At 40.8% G+C, this 11,251-nt stretch overlaps 1 protein-coding gene across 5 annotated transcripts; it reads left to right on the forward strand.

Annotated features, from left to right (window-relative positions):
• Positions 1-225: 225 nt before the first annotated feature.
• zgc:56235 (uncharacterized protein LOC393186 homolog) lies at positions 226-10,873 on the forward strand. 5 transcript variants are annotated; one of them, XR_004615730.1, is made up of 11 exons: positions 232-384; positions 2,241-2,311; positions 3,361-3,410; positions 3,746-3,748; positions 5,708-5,860; positions 5,980-6,032; positions 6,787-7,008; positions 8,063-8,213; positions 8,311-8,368; positions 9,668-9,825; positions 9,861-10,873. XR_004615730.1 is itself a non-coding variant. In XM_034603262.1 (10 exons), exons 2-10 carry the CDS (start codon positions 2,245-2,247, stop codon positions 9,757-9,759), a joined length of 849 nt encoding a protein of 282 aa, XP_034459153.1. In that variant the 5' UTR covers positions 232-384; positions 2,241-2,244; the 3' UTR covers positions 9,760-10,873. The 5 variants fall into 5 exon arrangements, 4 of the variants coding, with proteins under 4 accessions (XP_034459155.1, XP_034459153.1, XP_034459154.1 ...); XM_034603262.1 differs by having other exon boundaries at positions 9,668-10,873; XM_034603263.1 differs by having other exon boundaries at positions 262-338; positions 9,668-10,873.
• Positions 10,874-11,251: the final 378 nt, after the last annotated feature.

The following is an 11,251-nucleotide window of genomic DNA, read 5'->3' on the forward strand; positions in this document are numbered from 1 at the left end:
TAGAGGAACTATAACAAAACGCGCGAGTGTTTTTTCCCCAGAGTTTTTGGGTTGGTAGACATGCCAGATACCCACATTAACCTGTAGAAGCACTAACAAAGTGGAATTTGCATGCTATGTCCCCTTTAAGGCCCCAAATCAAGCAAAATCGTAGATCCACCACGCAAGCAGGCATTTTGTGCTTGGGAGGACTACTCTCTTGTCTTCGCATCGACTCTTTGATCGCCCTTTCCCAGCGACACCGCGCATGCGCCATTAGTCTCCTTCATTGTGTCCCCGTCACACAGCGCTAAGCTAAGCTAAGCTAGCTGTCAACCCGCGGAGCAGCATCACTTCAGGGACGCTCCAGGCTTTGTAGACCCCCCAGTGAAAACCTTTGCACAGGTAAGAGGAAGCTCATGCACCTGAAACGCCTTTTGGTAACGTTTCTGCACAAGGTTAACTTCACAACTAGCAGGTTAGGAGCAGGTTGGGAGATTTAGCCGACGGTAGCCGTGTTATGTAAGGACGTTTAGCCTGGTAACTCACAGTCTAATCCGTGCATGATAGTGTGGAGTCTATGCTTGTCACGCATTGAGCGACTTACTCAGCTTGGTTTGAGGCGAGCTGTGTGTCTGAGAGGGGGGGTGTTGGAGAGGAAGAGGGGCCACAGCGTTGTTACTATGAACATTAAGTTAGCTCAGGCAGCAGCAGCTAGCTCGCTGTCATCCCCCTCCCCACTCACACACCTCTTTCACTGGCCCATCTGGTGTCCTTTGTCCCTGGGAGAGATGCAGCGAGCGGCCGAAACCTTCTTGCTCTTTAGTCTCCAGCTGAAAAACATCTGTAACAACAGTGTGGATTTGTCTGTGCAGCACCGGTCTGTCTCCAGGTTTATCTTCTGGGCCCGTTTGATCCTTGCAGCCATGAGACATCTTGACCAACAGAGCCTTATGTTCTGGTGCTTTAGCATCAGCCTCGTGTATCATGTTGTTTTCATATATCAAAGAGCACATCTGTGCACATGCACGGGCTATTTTTAGGATGCATTTATCTCTTGACTTCTTAGATGCACCATTAGCTGCAGAGCTCATTTGTTGTGAACTTCCCAGCTGCCCCCTAAAGGAACAGCTTGTCCTCTTCTGCTGCAGCTCACTGCTCAATCGTATGACAGGCAAATGACAAACCACACAGTCTTTACTATTCATCATAACTAATGTCTTTATTCAAAATCAGATTTGTTATAATCAATATCGATAATGACATGATTTAGTGCTAAATCATTACAGCAGCAGTGCACAGGGCATGTGCAGGCCTCAAAGTCATAAATACCACTGTGCTCAGTTACCTCAACAAAAGGCTGTAGAGGATGTTCTAAGGTGTTAAATATGTTATCTGCTTGTTCCAAATTCTGACATTAGTTGTACTTTTATGCATCAGCACCCGTGACTGTTGTAGCTGGAGACATTATGTTACATCGTTTTTTTGGGTTGTCCATCCCTCTTCGTGTCCCACTCTCATGAACACAATGGATCAGGAAACCAAGTTTTTAATCAGTACAAAGGTTCATTTGGACTCAAGGATGACCTGATAAGAATTTAATGGTCAAAAGGTCAAGGTCACCGTGACCTCACATCACACATTTTTTAACAAAAACTCAAGAATTAATATGGTTATAATGACAAAATACAATTAATACACTTAATACATTTTTATTAAATTCCTTTGCAGTCTTCACCACATATGTTCTATTGAATCTGGACAGAAATGTGAACTGGTTGGCTTCAATGCAAAAGGGCTGTTGAGTCCCTCTTTGTGGAATTTAAATCAGCACCATCACAACACTGTTGCTACAGAAGCCTGGAAGCTCAACAACTTAAAAGGGGCGGAAGTGTCATTTTAGCTTTAAAACTCAAAACATCTACTCAAAGAAATTATTTTTTATTTATTAATCTATCATCCATCAATTGTCTACTGCTTATCTGAGTCAGGTCAGTTTATTGATTAATTATATTATAAGTAACCTGAAAAATACATATAAAATGTGATATAAATGTTTATAAATTCATATATTTAATAAATAATTGCAGTCTTTATCGTCCGCACTGGGTTAACCAAGAAAAAAGATTGCGTTCTCTGTGGTATTTGTTGAACACTGCAGAAACCTGCGTGTAGAAAAGTGAAGAATGCATAGTTCAGTCTGCTGTTTGATTTGTTCAGTGGCTACTAAATAATCACAATGTTGTCTTTATCTTTTCCAGCACAATGGCTGTCCCTCCTTCATACTCAGACCTGGGCAAATCTGCCAAGGATATATTCAGCAAGGGCTATGGTGAGTACAGTTTTAGCCCCAGGAGTAAATAATTAACTGGTTGGAATTCTGTTCAAATCAAACCAGATGTTAGATACTTCACAACAATAAAGATACATTTTAAGGTCTTGATCCTATGTATATTATGATTTGGTGCTATCCACATTTATTCATGTGGATACAATGTTCTATCACTAAACAATGTAGCTGCACACTAAAACCAATTCTGTGATAATGAATGGGTAAATTAACTAGAGGTAATACGTTTTGCTTATTGATTTCTATCACTGTCTACAAGGGCCCAATAAACCAAGATACAGCAAAGGCATAGAAATAGAGCTGTAGCAATTAATTATCAGAAAATGTATCTATTCATCTATTTGGCTAATAGGTTATCAGTTAATTGTTGAAGTCATAAAAAAATATATAAAAGCAAAAATCTCAAACATAACCTTGTTGCATCTTCTTAAATGGGATAAATCAGACAAAGCAAATAATCTGAAGATGTCACTTGGAATTTAAGGAAAGCTAAGTCACATTATTCATATTAACTAAATACTAATGTATAAGCAGATATCTGACAAATTTTGTTTCACAGTCTACAGTATATTATCATGTGGCCCGACCTAAGTACATGGACATGTGGCATAAAAGTTTTAGAGAAAGCTGACATGGAAACAGTATGTGGCTATAACAAACTGAACCCACGTATTAGCTGATGACATGAAGCTGTGTTGTCATATTGATCTTCAGTCATTGTCCAAAATATCAAACCATTAAGTCTGAACAACAAATCTAACCATTCCAGATAGTCTGAATTAAGGCAACACTTCACCATTTTGGAGACAAAAAATTCTACAGCACTTCTAAAGATCTCATACTGACATTTCATTTGTTATATCCTTCCAACAATCAGTGGTGTCAACTGTCAATCCTCTCATCAAACTCTTGCTGGGAAAGCAAATACACTTTTTTCCCAAAATATTCTGTTCCCATAAATCCTCTTATGTTTTATTTATCTTGTACTAATTTACAGTAAACACACAACTTTATCTTTTGAAATCCTCCAGGCTTTGGCATCGTGAAGCTGGATCTCAAGACCAAATCACAAAGTGGAGTGGTGAGGACAATATTTTTTTATCTATTCATGGCTGCTTTCTGCAGAGTCCCTCTCCCCTGCCATCTCTAACTCTCACCTCCCACCAATCCAATACAAATCCATCCGGCTATAACTGAACTGAACTGCTCTAACATGGAGCTTCAAGGTTTCTAGGTTGGTCCATTGGCTGATGCAGAAACGTGCTTTGGCTTAATCTGTGCTCTGTTGTGGAGAAACACGACCGGCTCACAGATGTGTGTGATGTCTGTAGCCTGTCTCTACCTGCCTTTCCTAACCCCTGCTCTGTCTCCATGCTGCTGCCCTCTCTGTACTGGACCGCTCGTGCTCTAATGTAGATGGTAAGATTGTGTCAGACCCGCCGGCTCGAACTGTCGATGTGATATGGAAACCGATCCTCTCCGTTTGGTCCTCTGTCCTGTTTGCTCACATCATCATCTGCTTGTTCACACAATTTGTTGTTTTGTTTTTTTTTGTCTCTGTGATAATCATTGACACATCATGTTCTGTCACATCACTCTCAGTCAGATGTAACGTTTTCTTTGATTTTCATTTCTTTGTTGTTGTGCCAGTTTATTTGTAAGTCATTGATAGTCATGGGCAACATTTTCCTTATCAGTTCATCTGCCAATTATTGTCTCGATTAATCCGTTGATCATTTGTTCTATTAAAACAGTGAACAGCATTGTTTCCTAAAATTACCCCAAAATCTTACTATACTGACAGGTGAACATTTAGAGGAAATACCTGGCTGAAGATGTTCTAAGGATGTTCTGGTTTTAGTAGCCATTAAGTAGGTTCTTAGGTCCTATCGACATTTCAGGGGGATGTCAGGAGGCTTTAGTAGTTATTGAGGAGATTTGCAAATCCTCCTGGAGATTTCAAAGTCTTTTAGAGGTTTAAGTAGAAGAGATCCCAGATGTCCTTTAGGAGCTTTCTAGTCGGTCTTTTGGCGATAATAAGAGTTCATCTTAGTGGGACATTTTGTGGTGACGTGTTAAACAGTGTTACCCACCACCATCAACAAAACACCAAATGAGGGAACGTCCTTTGAAAACACACTGTTCATTCCTCCATTAGAATTCAATACACTTGAAGAATTTATGATGAGGAACACTGAAGATGTTCAGGAGGTTCGTGGTGAAACATCACATCACAAACAATCATTTCCTTTCATTTGTCCCACATCAGAATATGAAAATTTACATTTCATGAGATTGCATAATTTGTCACATTAAATTGATATACAATGCAGTCAGTCATAGTTTATAGATCCCTTCACTTTTGTTCTTTGTTCAATGTGGCAGCCTTATGTTAAACAGACACAAAAAATAGTTTCCCCTCATGACACTTATTAGCTCAGGATTCTCCCATACACGACATTAGATTGGAAACATTGCTTGCAGATGTAAAGCTAAATGAAGCCCAAAATATATCAGAAAATCTTTGGTGTTTATGTTCCTTCTTATTGGCTGATGTATACATAGTGTCTGGAAGCTGATATCAGCAGATATTAACCTGCTCCATTTTTCAGTCCAGCTTCACCATGAAGTATAGCCACAAAAAAGAATTGTGAAGGTTCATGCTCCAAGTTAACTGCTCTTGTTGGACAGATACATGTTCTATTTTGTTCTCTCAGCACACACACCTGCTTTGTCACTGTGAAATTTAAGATGGTGCCTTAGGGGCGGCTGTAGCTCAGGAGGTAGAGCGCGCCGTCCACTAACCAGGGGGTCAGCAGTTTGATCCCAGTCTCCGCCATTCTACTTGCCAAAGGGTTTTCTAGAAGCTGTGCTGACAGTGTGTGAGTGATGTACGATAGAGAAAGTGCTGCACATACTGTAGATGCACTTTAGAATGTGTGTGTGAATGGGTGAATGGCAAAACTGTGCTGTAAAGAGCATTGAGTGGTCATCAAGACTAGAAAAGTTCTATAAATAAAGACCATTTAGTTGTTTCATGTCAAATCACAATTTTAACCTTCATTAGATTCATCAGTGTGTTTTTTACTGTCCATCTTGTGGTTCTGGCGTCTTGCATGACTTCATGTTTGGGCTCTGACTGTTGTCTGTCTGCTCTTTTTGACTGTTGTCTTCTGAGAATCCTCATTTTATTCCTGTACATTTCACAAATAACTTTGTTCAGCACAATGCTCACCTCTGCCCATTTGTTTTTGGATTTTCTATTTATCAAACTGTTTAATGCTTCACACTTTCACACTTTAAGTCAGACAGTTTGTCTTTGCTGGATGTGATCGACTGTGGTGCACTAACCCTGTGTCGTCCTCGTCGTCCTGACAGGAGTTCAACACATCTGGCTCCAGTAACACAGACACAGGGAAGGCCGCAGGAAGCCTGGAGACCAAATACAAGATGAAGGAGCTGGGCCTGAGCTTCAACCAGAAGTGGAACACAGACAACACACTGGCTACTGAAGTGACTGTAGAGGACCAGGTACGTGTTTAGTCTTCAGAACTGGGTTTTTAAACTGGAAAAAAATAGTTTTCATTGATTAAGCTTTGCACTAGTATTTGGTTAAATAAAAATTAACATGACACAAACTTTCCCCACAGCTGACTCAAGGACTGAAGGTTGCCTTGGAGACGTCTTTTGTACCAAACACAGGGTAAGAATACATTTATTTGTATTAACGAGTGCTGCATGGGAGTTTATGTGGGACTATGTGTTGTGAGAATAAACTGTGGGTCAACCCTGGTCCCTGGAAAATCACAGTGGCAAGAATCAATCACCTCTTTCCCTCATTTCTATTTTCTTTGATATCATTTTCTAACCTGATCTGAACCAAATTTTTTGTAATTTTCCATTAAAGGATGAGGCTCACAATAGTCTATTTGTTTTATTGTAAACACATCACATCAAATCCACATTCTGTTTGTCTGTTTCTCTCTCAACTTGTTCTACTCCATTTGTGGCCTCAGCTCCAAGCTCGTCTGCTCCCACTGAAAATGTAAATCTTGAATAAATAAATAATTGTCTGGTTACTGTAATTTGTATCAAACTAACAAGAGGAAAAAGTGCATTTGTTTGTGAATTAATCCACATTTGGTCTGGATATTTGTGACAGCAGGGGGTGTGTGTGAGTCGGATGTAAACGTGTGTGTGTGTGTGTGTGTGTGTGTGTGTGTGTGTGTGTGTTGTGTGTTGTGTGTGATGAGGAAACATGTAACACAGGCCCACTGATGAGTTTTTGTTTTTTTCAACAAGAATGGAGGAATAACATACATCAGACTTTGGATTCACACACAATATTTAATTTACATTCAGTTGTGGGTCTTAAAAATACACATCACCACTCATTCTTTATTATTAGAGGATAAGAAATGTTCAATCCTTTTAAACTTTATAAATCTGTTTCTTAGTAAGAAAAGTGGGAAGCTGAAGACGGCATACAAGCGTGACTACGTCAACCTGGGTTCTGACGTCGACTTCGAGGGTCCCATCATCCACGCCACCGCTGTGCTGGGCTACGAGGGCTGGCTGGCCGGCTACCAGATGGCCTTCGACACAGCCAAGTCCAAACTGGCCCAGAACAACTTCGCCCTGGGATACAGGGCTGGAGACTTCCAGCTGCACACCAATGTGTGAGTACTAGGATTTTTATTTTGTATTCAGTAAATTCATGTTCAGCAGCTGAAATATGTCCCCTGTGGTCCTGGAAGAATCTTAAAAGGGCGTGGACAATAAACCAGGCACAGAGGAGGTAATAAACAAAAGGCTTTTAGTTCCATTATGGGAAACGTAGGATCCAGTGTTTTTGGAGGTGATCTAATGCTAGAAACTAAAAGTCAGGATATCTCGGGCTCTGTTGCGTTCTATATGAATTTTCTTTGTAAATCTGTCTCTGGTCCTCCAAACGTGATGGAAGTGCAATTCTAAATAACATGTCCTAATCAGCTCAAGTATTTCCCTCCTCAACCAAGCAATGTCCACTAACGACCCCCTGTTGTGTAGCGTCTACAGGATTAGGTCCGACACCAGTGGAGCAACATACTGAATAAATCTCCATTTTAGCTGGATTAACATTCTTGAAGTTTCATTATGCCCCCAGACACCCAGAAACCAACCAGTACAAACGATAGGTTGATTATTCAATTGACAGAAAATTGTGTTTTTATTTTATTTATTGTAATTGTTTTTTGCAGCAATTAAAATAAATGTTACCAGCTTCTTTATTGTGAACATTTGCTTGTTTTGCTGTTTTCTATGAAAGTGAAAGCAACGTTATTGGTCAGACAACAATATGATGGATGGTTTCCCTCTATATTCTACCTCTCATACAATGAATGGCCAACGGTTATATAAAGAAAATAACTCTCAGATTGATTTATATGATGAAAATCATTCAGTTCTTCCATGATGGAATAATACAACTTTGTGGTAATTACTTCACACTGTAAAATATCTCACTAAAACAGTCTTAAAACTAGATTTGGACACAGTCTCTTTCAGGTGGATCAGATATTCTACTTCATTGTTGTCAATTTCCAGCGTATTTAAATGAATGAAGTGGTGTTGACCCAAATGACCCAAACCTCGCCCCTGCAGATCAGGGGCTCCTGCACAGGCGCTCGCTTGGTAATCCAGCCTCGAATCGTGTGCATGAACATCTCTGAACTGCTGTGTGTTCTCTCTCAGTAATGACGGGACCGAGTTTGGCGGCTCCATCTACCAGAAGGTGAACGACGAGCTGGAGACGGCGGTCACTCTGGCCTGGACCGCCGGCAGTAACAACACTCGCTTCGGTATCGCTGCCAAATATAAGCTGGACAAAGACGCCTCTCTGTCTGTGAGTCCACCAGCAGTTCATTTACAGCTCCGATTGGGAGGCTAATTCTCAAAAAAGGTGCTGTTTGTTTCATGTCTAACTGTTTTTCACCCTGCAGGCCAAAGTGAACAATGCCAGTCTGATCGGAGTAGGCTACACCCAGAGCCTTCGGCCAGGTAGGCTCCCCCATCTCTGACCAAGCTGTTGTCACCCACCTACATATTGTGTTTGGAGTCAGTGCTTATGACTGCACATCTGACCTTCCTCTTAAGACCTTTTGCTGATTAGAGGAACTACTTCTCAGAAACTAAGAACTCCTCAGCTCAGAGAACGACCAAATAATTCAAATTTAATCACGTGTGACACAGATTTTACACATGGAACCAAATCAAATATTTGATCTACCAACAAACACCGTCTGCATGTTGTGATAGTTGTTCGACATACTCTTATAGCACCGATAACCAGCTTTATTTACTTAACAACTGCAGTTGGTGATTATTAAATTGTGCACTAGATTGTGATTGTAGGTGAGCTGCTGCTGCTGAGGTGACGTTGTGCACTTCCTGCAGCAGCTGACTGATTGGGAGCAAGTCATATTGACATACGCGTCCTCTAACTATCTTCAATTCTCATAATATTGCTTTTTCTATTCAATTCAATTTGATTTGTATACAGCCAAATCACAACATACATTATCTTAAGATTCATAATATTAAAGAGAAACCCAACATTTCCCACAATGAGCCAGCACATTCTGAGAGCGGAGAGAAAACAGTCCCCTTTAACGGGGGCAAACCTGTAAAACCAGACTCGATGTGGGCGTCCTTCTTCCTCGACCGGTGAGCGGAGAAAATGTGGAAGAGAGGAGAGGCTGGTACAAAAGAGGGGAGAGAATTGCGAGAGAGGGGGTGGGACCTGGAGGATCATATTTAAACTCTGTCAGACTGGTTGTGATAATGAAAATAATAATAGTGATTCATCTTTTTTTTTAAAAATGCGTTAATCCATCACCCTGTTTTCTGTCTCTTAAGGGTCCAGGTCATGTTCATTTTATTAATGAAACTATTTAAATAGTTATTAGTTGCCGCAGTGAAGCACTGAACTAAATGTGATATAAATGTCAAAAAACGTTGGACTAAGTAAATAATTCTTGCAACTGGTTTCATACTCTTCATACTTTGACCAGTGTGACTGTGAAACGGGTATTAAATTGGATTCTAGTTGGTTTTAAAAAGCGATTTAAATACTCACTGGTTTAATAATTACTGGGGCTGATTACAATTCACAAAACTCAAAATAACAGGTCATCTCGTCAAAACAGGCTACAAATCAGGAGAGTGGAGCAGTCAGTCAAACCCAGTTAGTCCACACCCACGTAGTTCTGTATAGAGGTGGAATCAGTTAACACCTGAGTGGGCAGACGGTATGTGTGCCAAGGCTTTAACTCGACTCCCTGTCCCGTGTCCCTGCAGGCGTGAAGGTCACCCTCTCCGCTCTGATCGACGGGAAGAACTTCAATGCCGGTGGACACAAAGTCGGCATGGGCTTCGAGCTGGAGGCATAAGGTGGAGAACTCAGACCCATCCACAAAGAAAAAGCCCAGAACCACAACACCACACACTGTTCTGTCCTCATGCACACACCCACACACCCACAAACACTAGTGCTCTGGCCACACCCCTCCTCCTCTCTGGACTCCCTCACACGTTTCCCCTGTCCTCACATTTCATGAGCATTTCTGACAGTAATGGTCAACCCTGAGAGCTGTGAAGCCGAAGCTTATTAGCGATTCTATGGTTACAGAAGTGTGGCTTGTTATTTCCCCTTATGTCCCTTGGATGAAGTAGTCTTTAGTGTAAATGTGTAGCTTATCAAACCCTCTGTATTGTTGTCCCTTCCTTTCTCCAAAAAAAAAGCATGTCAGGGTGAAAACGTGGACGCAGAGCTGAAAGCTTTCCTGCTTGGTTAAAAAGGTGCTGAGTGTCTGTTTCCTCTTGTTTTGTTGTGTTTGAACATTTGACTGAGTTATTTAATCTCAAACTGTTTTGATTCGACACATTTCATGAACGTAGGACTGAAATATTGAAGCACTGGTGGTTAAAGTTCGTTGGTGGAATGAAGGATATTTAAAACGTGCTTTACTTTATGGGAACATTGAAAGTCTCTTTAGTGCAAGTGCTCCTCAATGTCGTTTTTAATCCTTTGCGACGTTTGTTAGGTGAAATCAATGCAGTGGAATCTTCTGGTAGTTTGTGTAGTTAGTTTGCATTTCTACAACATTGTTTTCATCTATCTGTCTCAGCACGACTGTCTCAAAGTGTTTTGCACCTCGTAGGTATCTCAGCAGCTCAGTGGCATCAGCTGTTGCCACATGTTGCTCGGGGGACTGCACTCATTGCTGTCAGGGTTCTGTTCTTGAAAACCATCTACACTCCTCAGATGTGAACATAATAATGCAGCTGATTGTCCTGGCATAATGCTCCACTGGGAAATGGAAGAAGCTGTTGTGTCCTTTTACTTGTTTTAGTTAACATGCACCAAAAATGTTTTTTGTTTTTTTTCCTCCCTTCTAAATCTGTTCTTATGAGTCATTTTTGTTTGTCACTTAGACACAGTACCTCATTTTTTTCCAATGTTAACTAAGGAAATTATAATAATAAAAAAAAGATAAAAACTGTGTCTGAAAGCTGTATTTCTTTTATTGTCCAGATATCATGTAAAAACTGTAAGGAATAACAGAACCTCTGGAGCTTTAACCACATCTTGGTCTGTATTTATATACTGTAGAGCTTTTCTATTCTTGATGACCACTCAAAGCGCTTAACTTTACAGTTTGCCATTTACTCATTCACCCACACATCTATACAGTGCATCTATAGGCAGCACTTTTTTCTATGAGGGCCATTCGGGGTTCAGCACCTTGCCCAAGGACACCTCGGCATGCAGATGGGGAAGACTGGGATTGAACCACCGACCCTCTGGTTGGAGGACGACCTCTCTACTGCTCAGCCACCCCATGTCATATTAAGCCATTTATTATTCCATTATTCCAACAT

This window comes from Hippoglossus hippoglossus, chromosome 12 (genome assembly GCF_009819705.1).
Source record: "Hippoglossus hippoglossus isolate fHipHip1 chromosome 12, fHipHip1.pri, whole genome shotgun sequence".
Classification (NCBI taxonomy): Eukaryota; Metazoa; Chordata; class Actinopteri; order Pleuronectiformes; family Pleuronectidae; genus Hippoglossus; species Hippoglossus hippoglossus.

Coding starts and splice junctions, on each gene's coding strand:
- zgc:56235 (XM_034603262.1), top strand. CDS start 2,245: ATGGCTGTCCCTCCTTCATACTCAGACCTGGGCAAATCTGCCAAGGAT. Junction 6,033..6,786: donor TCTTTTGTACCAAACACAGG/GTAAGAATACAT, acceptor TCTGTTTCTTAG/TAAGAAAAGTGGGAAGCTGA. Junction 8,214..8,310: donor ACAAAGACGCCTCTCTGTCT/GTGAGTCCACCA, acceptor TTCACCCTGCAG/GCCAAAGTGAACAATGCCAG.